Source organism: Pan paniscus, chromosome 18 (genome assembly GCF_029289425.2).
Source record: "Pan paniscus chromosome 18, NHGRI_mPanPan1-v2.0_pri, whole genome shotgun sequence".
NCBI classification, from domain to species: Eukaryota; Metazoa; Chordata; class Mammalia; order Primates; family Hominidae; genus Pan; species Pan paniscus.
The window spans coordinates 78624661-78637877 of record NC_073267.2 but is presented as its reverse complement, the minus strand read 5'-3'; the positions used below and the strand labels follow the sequence as shown (position 1 = coordinate 78637877).

The following is a 13217-nucleotide window of genomic DNA, read 5'->3' as shown; positions in this document are numbered from 1 at the left end:
TTTTTGAGACAGAGTCTCCCTCTGTCATCCAGACTGGAATGCATGGTGTGATCTTTGCTCACGGCAACCTCCGCCTCCCGGATTCAAGCAATTCTCCTGCCTCAGCCTCCCAAGTAGCTGGGACTAGAGGCGTGTGCCACCACACCTGGCTAATTGTCAAAAAATATTTTTAGTAGAGACAGGGTTTCACCACATTGGCCAGACTGGTCTCAAACTCCTGACCTCAAGTGATCCACCTGCCTCACCTCCAAAGTGCTGGGATTACAGGCATGAGCCACCGTGCCCAGCCATGTCCCCACAATTCTTTTTTTTTTTTTTTTTTTTTGAGACGGAGTCTCACTCCGTCGCCCAGGCTGGAGTGCAGTGGCATGATCTCTGCTCACTGCAGTCTCGGCCTCTTAGGTTCAAGTGATTCTCCTGCCTCAGCCTCCTGAGTAGCTGGGATTGCAGGCACGCACCAGTGTGCCCCGCTAATTTTTTGTATTTTTAGTAGAGATGAGATTTCACCATGTTGGTCAGGCTGGTCTCAAACTCCTGACCTCAAGTGATCCACCTGCCTCAGCCTCCAAAGTGCTGGGATTACAGGCGTAAGCCACCGCGCCCAGCCATGGCCCCACAATTCTTAATTGTGCTGCCACTTCTGCTTTGTCTTCTTTCTTGATGAAAGACATCATTAGTCACTGTCACACAGGAGGTCCAAAGTTAGGCCCTTTATAAAAGCAGTTAGAGCGAAGCTGAGGGTAGGGGCCATTCCCATCAGTGCCTTTGTTGGAGGGGACCCCCTGCCAAAATATGTCCTACTTGCAGCAGTTAATTTTTTTTTTTTGGCTAGGACCCCCACTCCCTGACTTTCTTTTCTCATCAGATAAGCCAATGTAGTGATTCCCATGTCTGGCAGGGTGTTGCACAGTAGACTTTGAAAACCTGTAGAGCTTTTAAAAATCATGAATGCCTGGAACCCATCCCAGATCAATTTAATCAGAATCACTGGGGGTGGACCCCAGGCTTGATTAAAAACAAAAATTCCCCAGGCAATTCTATTCTGCATCCAGGGTTGAGAACACAGCCCGAGGGTTCTCCTCAGCTGAGACTTACAAGTGCATTTCTGGCACCGAGAGGCCAGTCAAGAGCCAGCCAGTCAGGCGGTGAGCTCTAGAGCACGTAAGAAGAGTGTCTGTCCATTTTCCTCCAGCACCAGGCCTGCCACGGTGTTGGCACCTGTTTAATTTACTAACCTTAAAAACTTCACAATGGGCTGGGCGCAGTGGCTCATGCCTGTAATCCCAGCACTTTGAGGGATTGAGGCTGGTGGATCACTTGAGGCCAGGAGTTCGAGACCAGCCTGGCCAACATGGCGAAACCCTCTCTCTACTAAAAATACAAAAAAAATTAGCCAGGTGTGGTGACGCGTGCCTGTAATCCCAACTACTTGGGAGGCTGAGGCACAAGAATCCCTTGAACCTGGGAGGCAGAGGTTGCAGTGAGCTGAGATTGTGTTACTGCACTCCAGCCTGGGTGACAGAGCGAACACTGTCTCAAAAAAAAATAAAAAAAGTTAACAATGGACTAGTGAGCTGTCAAGCCAGAAGGAACAAAATAAAAGAAGGAAGGATGTGGATTTGAGCTGGAAATTAGGAAGGAGAGCCGGGGAGAAACAGAGGAACAGGATCAGATGGACGAGGTGAGTCCCCAGGTCTCTCCGATACACCTGGAATTAGATTTCAACAACCGTTTTGTTCACTCAGTTTGCTGTCTGCCTTTTTCCAGAACTGGGAAAAACCCAGCCAGCCCTTGTCTGTAGGAGGACAGAACTGTCAAAACAACTTGGATTCACTTTGTTTTCTAAAGGACAGAACTTCTGCACTGTGGGGCTTTCCCCACCCAAAGGATGGGGAAGGATAGTCTCTAGAGACTCATGAGGGGTCTCTTTTGGGGAATGGAGTCCCCATTACTCTGTCTATCACACCGCCCTGGTCTTGTCCACAGAGAAAGACCCACAACTTAGCACCTGTCCTTTGAAATCTTGGAACAGCAAAAACCTCAGGTCTTTGAAACATTAGCATTCCCATTCTCTTCTCTTCATAGACAGCCTATTTTCAGGCTGGCCTTTCTCTAGGATTAACATGGTCGCCAAGTTTTGAAGTTTTGAAGGTGGTGTGTGGTCCAATGAAGGAGTGTGTGTGGTGGGGGTGGCTCTAGAGACTCTGGGAGTGCAGAGCAGGCTGCTTTGTTCTCCCCAGCGCCAGGTGGCTACCTGTGTGTGTGATAATACATTAGAAAAACCCCACCCAGGAGCTCTTCTGAGCTGCCTCCTGCTCTTAAGGTAGACAGTAAAGACGAAATCTGACATCATTTAATAAACCACTTAAAGGCCCAGTAGCTTTCCTAGTTCCCCAGAAGAGGTGCTCCTGTGCTCCGGCACCACACCCACTCTGCAAACCACTCTCTCCTGAAATCAGCAGCTCCTGCCCTCAGCCTCCTGCGGCTCTGTGCTGGAGTTAGGGGCTGGCCAACTGACTGATTTTTTATTTGCAATAATTGACCTCTCTGGACCTTATTTTTCCCTTCTCCAAAGAGGGCCATTAACCCAGCTTCTTTTTCCTCTCTCAAGGAATGGTATGGGAATAGAGCTATTAATGTATTTATGCTTTGAGCTTCTTGCAAGGAATAACTGTTAAAAATGATACACTGTAGGCCGGGCGCAGTGGCTTATGCCTGTAATCCTAGCACTTTGGGAGGCTGAGGTGGGCGGATCACCTGAGGTCGGGAGTTCGAGACCAGCCTGACCAACATGGAGAAACCCCGTCTCTACTAAAAATACAAAATTAGCCGGGTGTGGTGGCACATGCCTGTAATCCCAGCTACTCGGGAGGCAGAGGCAGGAGAAATGCTTGAACCCGGGAGGTGGAGGTTGCGGTGAGCCGAGATCATGTCATTGCACTCCAGCCTGGACAACAAGAGTGGAACTCCATCTCAAAAAAAAAAAAAAAAAAAAAAAAAAAAAGATACACTGTAGGCTGGGCTCAGTGGCTCATGCCTATAATCCCAGTACTTTGGGAGGTCAAGGTGAACTGATCTCTTGAGGTCGGAAGTTCAAGACCAGCCTGGCCAACATGGTGAAACCCCATCTCTACTAAAAAATACAAAAAGTAGCTGTGTGTGGTGGCATGCGCCTGTAATCCCAGCTACTCAGGAGGCTGAGGCAGGAGAATCGCTTGAACTCGGGAGGTGGAGATTGCAGGTGAGCCGAGATTGCGCCACTGCACTCCAGCCTGAGTGACAGAGACCCTGTCTCAAAATACAAAACAAAAAACAAACAAAAATGATACAATGTTATTCTGAGAATGGTATCTGAAAATTGAAGCCCTGCTTATAGGAAATGGATGGGAAAGCAACAATCTTCAAAGAAGACATTTCTGGAGTTCATGGGAAGACTTGCTACATTTTCTATGTTGCACATTTGCCACATGGCTTTCTGCCTCCTCTGCTCCCAGGAAGGCAGTCTTAGATGTTTACTATCTTGGCCACTCTACAAAAGAAGCCTTTCCATAAGCAATTTACCAAAGCTGCCAAAGTGCAGGAGCAGGTGGGCTGCGGAGCTTTCACACACCTCCTCCCAGCTTCTGGGCAAACTACAAGGTCAAACTCAAGAGGTATAACAAATTTTGGTGTCTGAGGTTGTTTCTGTGGTTGTTTTCCCAGAGATTATTTTGCTGTGTTGCCCAGGCTGGCCTCAAACTCCTGGGCTCAAATGATCCTTCTGCCAAGACCTCCTGAGTAGCTAGGATTACAAACCACCGTGCCTGGCTTGAGGTTGGGTTTTGATGTACTAGGACACTCTTTTGAGGCTATTTGGGTTAAAGCTTAAGTTGACATAGGTGTTCCATTTAAACAAGCAGGGAATCACTTTTTTTTTTTTTTTTTTTTTTTTTGAGACGGAGTTGCACTCTGTCACCCAGGCTGGAGTGCAGTGGCACGATCTTGGCTCACTGCAACCTCCGCCTCCTGGGCTAGTGATTCTCCTGCCTCAGCCTCCCGAGTAGCTGGGGCTACTGATGCATACCACCACACCTCGCTAATTTTTACATTTTTAGTAGAGACGGTGTTTCACTATGTTGGCCAGGCTGGTCTTGAACTCCAGATCTCAAGAGATCCACCTGCCTCGGCCTCCCAAAATGCTGGGATTACAGGTGTGACCACCACGTGGGAACCACTTTCTTTATCCACACTTATACTGAGAACAGATTTTAACAATTTGGAAATACAGTATCTATGTATCGGTAGCAGCAAGCACGGTGGGAAAAAGCACAGCCTTTGGAGCCAGACTGCTTGGGTCCAGTACTGGTTTGGCTGCTTCTTACTGGCTATGTAATCTGAGGCAATTAGCCTCGTGTGTGCCTCAGTTTTCCTATCTGTAGAACAGGGTCATAGTAAGACCTATCTCACAGGCCCAGTGTGAGGGCTAACGGGATTAATATGTGTCAAGTGCACAGAAGGGCATAATAAGCTTTTTAGTGTTAACTGTAACTGTGATCTTGACATACAGTGATGCAGAGGTACAACCATTCAACCTGGGCTTTCCAGATGAACCCGTACTTTAAGGGGCCATCAGACCTTATGTCCTGAATCTGGTTTGGGAAATATAGTCATTATTCTAGGGCCATTCCAAACCCCATGAGAAGGCATACCCTATACGCCAAGGGCAGAGTCTCAGAGATGAGAAACCTCTTTTAAATAGACCTGCAGGGGCTCAAGATTTCTCTCCCGGATGACTATTTATAAGCCACGAACTAGTAATTATAAGCCACTAATTAGTATTTGCACCTGGGACACGGCTGCTGGTGGGTGTAACTTGCAAAGCATATTAGCGTGTCCCTGTTGTTGGTTTTGGTACACAGAAAACTCCAGCCCTGAAGACTTCCTAGTCCTGAATTATTTAGAGAGTGGTATCAACACTGCTTTGAGACTGAACTTGCATTTCATGGGTGTTAAAGCAAAGTCAGCTGAGGGTGGGGGAATGTAAATTGGTACAAACTTTTGGGGGGACATTTGGTACTAACATTTGAAATGGTTATATGCTTTTGATCTGGCACTCCAACCTTTTAAGACCTATTGCATAGAAACATTTCGGTATGCAAAGCTATGTCTGAGAATCATTGAAAAACCATTGGAAATTAGAAACAAGTCAATGGAACCATCAATAAACAAATGCGTAAGCTGCAGTTTACCCAAACAATGGAAGCCATGCCATCATCACAAAGGAAGAGATCTGTGAGTACTGATATGAGTGTCTCCAAGGTATATGACTCAGAAAAAATGATGCGGGGCACTATTTGGGGTAATAAAATATGGTAATAAATAAAGATCTAGAGGGATTTTGCACCAGTTGTCAGTGGTAATCTTGGGCAGGAGTTGAGGTGAGATCGTGGGAATTTTTCTTTCTTTGGAAATACGGTATCTCTTGGGTAGCAGCAATGCACAGTGTAAAAAGCACAGCCTTTGGAGAAAGACTACCTGGGTCCAAATACTGGTTTGGCTACTCCTTACTGGTCATGTAATCTGGGCAAGTAATTTGCCTCTTGTGTGCCTCAGTTTTCCCATCTGTAGTCATAGTAAGACCTATCTCAGAGTGTGAGGGTCAAGGGAATTAATATGTATCGTGCTGGGCACAGTGGTTCACACCTGTAATCCCAGCACTTTGGGAGGCCGAGGCAGGTGGATCTTTTGAGCCCAGGAGTTTGAGACCAGACTGGGCAACATGGCGAAACCCTGTCTCTACTTTTTAAAAAATACGAAAATTAGCCAGGCGTGGTAGCACGCCCCTGTAGTCCCAGCTACTCGGGAGGCTGAGGCAGGAGAATTGCTTGAACCCGGGAGGCAGAGGTTGCTGTGAACCGAGATTGCACCACTGCACTCCAGCCTGGACAACAGAGCAAGACTCCGTCTAAAAAAAAAAAATTAGCTCAGTGTGGTGGTGCACGTCTGTAGTTCCAGCTACTCAGGAGGCTGAGGTGGGAGGATCACCTGAGCCTGAGAAATAGAGATTTCAGTGAGCTGTGATTGTGCCACTGCACTCCAGCCTGGGCGACAGAGAGAGACTGTCTCCAAAAAAAAAGTGCCAAGTGCACATATTACAAACTACAGATACATTAAACTTGTTCTAAGTCACATCACGTATCATCTGAAAATGTACACAAATACGCACAGCAGCCAGGCATTGTACCTGCGGGCTGTACCACTCCTCAGACTGGAGGGCAGAGGGCCAGCACGGGGGAGGTGGTAGGCAGCGCCAACCATGTGTCAGTGGAGCGCAAACGCCTTCTTGGTGGGCCCCACGTGTATATGTGAGTACCTGAGTTCGCATCTCAAACTCTACTCTGCTTGAAAGGCTTTTACTTCTGTACTCACTTTGTGGGAAGAAGCTCCATTGTATTCAACACATGTTCAAAACATTTCATGGAGGGTCTTCCGATGTAGTAAACAGGCTCCTGGCTGCGACCCAGCAGACTTGGAGCCAAATCCCACCAAGGGAGGATGTCAAGAGCCTGCCTCCCTGTTCTTCAAGATTGTTGTGAGAATCAGACAAGCTTATGGATGGAAAATGACTTTCCAAAATAAAGGAAATGCAAACACTGATCTTGCAACACTGTGTTACAAAGAACCACAGAGGGCACTCTGGAGGAGGGGCACAAAAACTGAGGCCTGGTAGCGCGGAGCTACGGACTCCCTATGAAGAACTGGGGAGGACAACAGGGGATGACCTCCCTAATGATGTTTCAGCTTTCCAGGGCCGAAGGTGGGGTCTGCATTCCCCTCTCACCTTGCCAGCCTGTGCAGAGGGCGCTGAGCACAGCCCTGAGCTCTGCCTGCAGGAAAGAGGCAGCACCAGGTATTTTAAGGAGCAACACAGGTTCCCAACCCCCAAGCGGTGATTCAGTTCCAACAGAGTGGAGCATGGCAGGCAGAGGTGCCGCGCGCTGCAGTGTGGCTGCTGCATGTGACTGCAGCATGTCTGTGGCTGCAGAGCTTGCTGAGGACACAGCCAGGCCCTCTGAGGTCAAAGCTGCTGCTGGGGGAAGGGGCGTATTGGGGAAGAAGACCCCTCATGGTCAGGGAAATGTGGCACCTCTCACAGCTCCGGTTTCTGACTCTCTCCCTTTGCCACAGAAATTCTGGCCGAGATTTTAGATTTCTGTGCAAAGACTGCAGAAGCTTATCTGGTTTTGCACAGGTCAGATGACTCATCTCTCGACTTATCAATTGATCCACTTTCACATGTTGTAGCCAGCCCTCCAATGCGGCAAACAGTTGGGTGAGAGGCACAGTCAGGTGGCAGGCAGCACTTCATTCAGTCACCCTCGCAGACAAAGAGACAAAACAGGTGGATGGACCCAGGGTAGATCAACACGCTTGCTCTCCTTTTTGAGCCAAAGAGGAGAAACTGCTGCTACCAGAGAAGAGGAGCTGAAACAACAGAGCCACCGAGGCCAAGTTGGGGGGTGGCATGAAAAGGGCTGGGGATCACTGCTTCCTTTTTATGGAGGGGAAAAAACTGGCTGGGTATGGTTATATGCATTTCTTTTATTTTTTCCATTTTGGGGACAGGGTCTCACTCTGCTGCCCAGGCTGGAGTGCAGAGGTGCAGTCACAGCTCACTGCTGCCTCAAACTCCTGGACACAAGCGATCCTCTTACTTCAGCACCCCTTCCTCCTGAGACCTGCCCTTACCTCTGGGCCTTGGCACTTGCTGTTCCCATTACCTGGAACACTCTTTCCCCATTATTTTAGTGCTCATTAATTCACCTCCTGATCGTTATTCAAATAGCAACTTCTCAGCGAGGCTACCTCTGAACAACAAATCTCAACTTAACTGTTCCCACGCCCCTCCCTCCTGACTTTATTTTCTCCATAGCATCTCTCACCACTTTACTTTTTTTTCTTGTCTTTTCTTTTTTTTTTTTTTTGAGATGGAGTCTTGCTCTTCATCCAGGCTGGAGTGCAGTAGCACAATCTCACTCACTGCAACCTCTGCCTCCTGGGTTTAAGTGATTCTCCCGCCTTAGCCTCCTGAGCAGTTGGGATTACAGGCGCGCCCAACCACACCTGCCTAATTTTTGTATTTTTAGTAGAGACAGGGTTTCGCCATGTTGGCCAGGCTGGTCTCAAACTCCTGACCTCAGGTGATCCGCCTGCCTCGGCCTCCCAAATTGCTGGGATTACAGGTGTGAGCCACCGTGCCCGGCCCCACTTGACATTGTTTATCTTATTTGTTATCTGTCTCCCTCCACTGCCTCATAAACTCTCCCCGAGGGTAAGAGTTCTGTTTTGTTCACTGTTGTGTTCTCAGGGCCCAGTGCAGCATCTGGTATGTAATAGGTGCTTGATAAATTGTTGTCATTGCTTGTGGTTTGCTTTCCTACACCCCAGTCCCTGGCACACTGGCTCTTACATGTGGATGAGCAGGCAGAGCCATAGGAAAGCAAAGAAGTGGAGGAGAGGGGTGAACAAACGAAGCAAGGGCCGGGTGCAGTAGCTCATGCCTGTAATCCCAGCACTTTGGGAGGCCGAGGCGGGCAGACCACCTGAGGTCAGGAGTTGGAGACCAGCCTGGCTAACATGGCGAAACCCTGTCTCTACTAAAAATACAAAAAGAAAGAAAAAAAAAGCAACAACAAAGCAAGGGACGTGGAAGAGGAGATTGGGAAATATGGGAAATTATGAGTGTGGAGAGATGATAAGGAGCAAAGCAAAAGTTAAGAGATTTCTGTGAGAACTTGGAGAAGGGCAAGTTTGTGCCAAGGAGGAAGAAAAACAAAGCAGAGAGGGGAAACTCTCCAGAATGTTCAGGAAGTCTAATCTGAAAAAGCAGTTGAAGCTTGGGCAGAAGCCTGGGGTTTGGCTGTAGCCACAAGTGGGGCCTCTGCATGTCTCCTGTGGCTGAGCCATCCCCTGTAGAGCAAGGGGGTGGTGGATGGCGGGCCTGGGAAGAGGAGGAAGAGCCTAGGAGGGGAAAAAGGAGAGGAGGCAGCACGGGACCAAGCACAAGGCTGAGTGAGTGCCACAGAGGAGTCTAGGAGAAGGCTGCTGGGTGGTGGAGGATGCCGAAGGTGAGGGGCCAGCAGAGCCTCAGCGAGCCAGGTGGAGGCGGCAGCAGAAGGGGCGGTGGGAGGTGGGAAGGTGGTCTCTGAGGGAGAAGAGCAGGGTGGGGATGGGAGGCAAGACACACCTCACAGGTTCCATGTAGGGAAGTGTCACTTTTGTTCCCGTGTATTTCGTTTAAGTTTTTGTGCTTTTATCTATCTTCTGGGACAGAGTTTCGCTCTTGTTGCCCAGGCTGGAGTGCAATGGCGCAATCTCGGCTCACCGCAATCTCTGCTTCCCAGGTTCAAGCGATTCTCCCGCCTCAGCCTCCTGAATAGCTGGGATTACAGGCATGCGCCACCACGCCCGGCTAATTTTGTATTTTTAGTAGAGACGGGGTTTCTCCATGTTGGTCAGGCTGGTCTCGAACTCCCGACCTCAGGTGATCTGCCCACTTCGGCCTCCCAAAGTGTTGGGATTACAGGCGTAAGCCACTGTGCCCGGCCGTTTTTGTGCTTTTATTATCCTAAAGTTTTAACATTCTTTCCCAAGGACTATCATTCATACACACACACACACACACACACACACACACACAATATAGAAAATCTGAAAATTTTTAATAATTTGGTCATGTTTAAGAGGATTACATTAGGGCCCAGTGTGGTGGCTCACACCTATAAACCCAGTGCTTTGGAAGGCTAACGTGGGAGGACTGCTTGAGGCCAGCAGTTCAAGACCAGCCTGGGCAACATAGCAAGACCCTGTCTCTGCAAAAAAAAATTAGCCAGGTGCAATAGTGCACACCTGTGGTCCCAGCTACTTGGGATGCTAAGGTGGGTGGATTGCTTGAGCCCAGGAGGTCAAGGCTGCAGTGAGGTATGATTATGCCACTTCACTCCAGCCTGGGTGACAAAGTGAGACCCTGTCTGTTAAAAAGAAAAAAAAATTGGCCAGGCATGGTAGCTCATGCCTGTAATCCCAACACTTTAGGAAACCGAGTAAGGAGGATTGCTTGAGCCTAGGAGTTTGAGACAAGCCTGGGCAACATAGCGAGACCTCATCTCTGCTAAAATTTTAAAAATTAGCCAGGCATGGTGGTGCACACCTGTGATCCCAGCTACTCGGGGGTGCTGAGGTGGGAGAATTCCTTGAGCCCAGGAGGTCAAGGCTGCAGTGAGCCATGACTGCACTACTCCATACCAGCTTGGGCAACAGAGCAAAACTGTCTTAAAATAAAGGTCAGGCACGGTGGCTCATGCCTGTAATCCCAGCACTTTGGGAGGCCAAGGTGGGCAGATCACCTGAGGCCAGGAGTTCAAGATCAGCCTGGCCAATATGGAGAAACCCGAAACCCTGTCTCTACTAAAAAACACAAAAATTAGCCAGGCATGGTGGTGCGCACCTGTGGTTCCAGCTACTTGGGAGGCTGATGCTTGAGCCTAGGAGTTGGAGGTTGCAGTGAGCCAAGGTCGTGCCAATGCACTCCTGCCTGGGTGACACAGTGAGACTCTGTCTCAAAAAAAAAAAAAGAAAGAAAGAAGAAATAGATCAATAAAGAGCTAGGCATAATGGCACATACCTGTAATCCCAGGTACTCAGGAGGCTGAGGGGGGAGGACTGCTTGAGTCCAGAAGTTGAGAATAGCCTGGGCAATGTAGTGAGACCCCACCTCAAAAAAAATCAATAAAGAACAGATGTTTTCAGCCACTTGCCAAATAGTTCAAATTAAGAGGTGATCTATAAATAGAGACAAAGGTACTAGGATGCTTCATGAGGCACTCGAGGATTTTGGACTAGATAGTGTCTTAGACTAATCAAGGTGGTCAATCAGGATCTGTCCTCAGAACTGGAATGCGGTTAATGCAAATGAAGTTGTAAGTGAAATGGATCGTGCAACACATTCGATCTGCTGGTCTGAAGTGGGTTGCGTGGAGTCTAGTTAAAGGAAGGCCAAGAAACAAGCATTTTTATTGTACATCCAGCTGGCCCAAAGGAGATTCTTCTTAGATTTGAAAGCCACAATGCCCATTTTCTAGACATCCTTGATTTGGAGAATAGAAATTAATCCAGCTACACTAGCTGAATGGAAATATTCCTTAAACACACCTAGCTAGATTTGTTCTAATTCTCTGCTCACTAAGCTCACTTGTGATCCTGTTCATAACATGGCCTCTTTAAAGGGATGCCACCAAGGAAGATCTGACTCAGAACCATGTCTGTGATCTGGCCAGAGAGAAATATCCTGTTGTTAACTAGCAAATAGCCATGTTTGTGTATAGATCCTTCAGTCACTCGAGCTTTTGGAAACTGCGTTTTGGTTCCTGTGGATCTGGTCACCCCAGAGAGCGTGATAAAATCCTGTGATAAAATTCTGTACCTAGCCCTGCAAAGCTGAGGACTGATCAAGCATCTCTGGGTTGGCCTCATCAAGGTGTTGACAACAGAGAGGGCTAATATGAAGCAGCCAGCCAGTATCTCCTTTCTGTTATCTCTTTTAGCTGCAATCAAAATGCAGCGGCCAAAATATATAAAGAAATAAAGTGGAGACCACAGTGCTATATCTGAAATTGTTTCAACAGCCCTGGCATTAGGCCACCAGCATGCATTCTTTCCAGCCTGCATTCAGTGTGAACCCATTGTCTAGGCATTCATCTTTCTGAAGGAGCAGAGGACAGAAGGCAGGATGTAAACTCTCTGGATGCTCGTGGTTCTTTTCTCCTGATAATCAGGGCAACTCTCTGCAAACAGCAGCAGGAGTGAAGAAGAATGGCCTGGGAGGATAAATACAGGGCTTACCCTTCTTCTCTGGAAGAGTCAACCAGCTTGATTGTCCTTTCTGGGCATCAGAGCCTCTTCAACTCCACAGTTTTCCATCTCGACACCAGAGGACCAGATTTAGCCCTGTTGTTCTTTCCATCCAAGATAACTTTATTCCATTTTGCATTATTTGATAACTATTTCCTTCCCCTCCCCACCTCCAACTGCATCTCCTACTCTGAAATGCCTCTTGAGCAGCCAAGGGTGGCCAGTTCTGCTCCTCATTTTCCTGAGGAAGAAGAATCTCAGCCTGAAAGAATATAGAGCTAGGTGACATATGGGTGGCCAACCGCTTCTCCTCAAGTTCCAAGAGAGTGGGCAATTAGTGAAATTCCATCAGTCATGTTAAAATATACTTTCACCAGGTAGACATCCTTCTTTCAATGCTAGAGGACAGTGAAAAATGTAGATTAATGAGATCTGTAACTGTTTTCTCTTAACTGCACACCCCTCAGGCTGAACGCGGGAGTGCTAAACAGATGACTTCGGAAGGGACCCTGAAGACCCAAGTGACCTGCACCATAAAACCACCCCGAGGGTCAGCCATGCTGCCAGCACTCAAGAGGCAGCAGGGCCACCTGCTGGAAGACCTGGGCACGGCTCTGGGTGCCTGGCCCTGCCTGCCTCCTCCATGTCCTTGGAGCCAGGTCTACGGCAGGACCATGATCTTCTTCTCCAGCTTCTGTGGAGGGAACAGGAAGTTTTTCATGATGTCATCCAGCTCTTCTAGGGCCAACTGGGCATGGAGCTTGGCCACGTCATCGGGCTCCAGACACACTACGTGCTTCAGCAGGTGGTAGAGATCCTTGAGGACGGCGCTCAGCACCTGCATGAGAGAGACAGCCATGACCGCCTGTCTACTGTGCCGGCATTTCTCAGTACGACTGAACTGCCCTCTCCTCCTGCCTGAGGAGATCTGTGAGACATCCACAGACTTCCTGAAGATAATGTGGCTGGGTGCAGTGGCTCATGCCTGTAATCCACACTTTGGGAGGCCAAGGCAGGCAAATCACTTGAGTCCAGGAGTTTGAGACCAGCGTGGGCAACGTGGCAAAACCCCATCTCTACAAAATATACAAAAATCAGCCGGGTGTGGTGGCGCATGCCTGTAGTCCCAGCTACTGAGGAGGCTGGGGTTGGGAGGATCATCTGAGCCTGGGAGGTCAAGGCTAAAGTGAGCCATGATGGTGCGAAAAAAAAAAAAAAAAAGAAGAAGAAGATAATGCATGGCCATCTTGGGTTGGAGAAGGAGGCAGGGGTGGCGCTAGCCCTAGTACTGAGATACGTTTCCCATTGTGTTTCTCACTCACCCCATG

General features: G+C 48.5%; 1 protein-coding gene across 2 annotated transcripts in view; it reads right to left on the bottom strand.

Moving 5' to 3' along the window:
- Positions 1–11023: 11023 nt before the first annotated feature.
- The window catches only part of TANGO6 (transport and golgi organization 6 homolog), a 242128-nt gene continuing 239934 nt past the window's right edge, over positions 11024–13217 (bottom strand). For both annotated transcript variants that reach the window (XM_055100397.2, XM_003814560.5), the window contains one exon: positions 11024–12727. In XM_055100397.2, the coding sequence (XP_054956372.1) occupies positions 12551–12727 (177 nt within the window). In that variant the 3' untranslated portion in view covers positions 11024–12550. The remainder of the gene's footprint in view (positions 12728–13217) is intronic.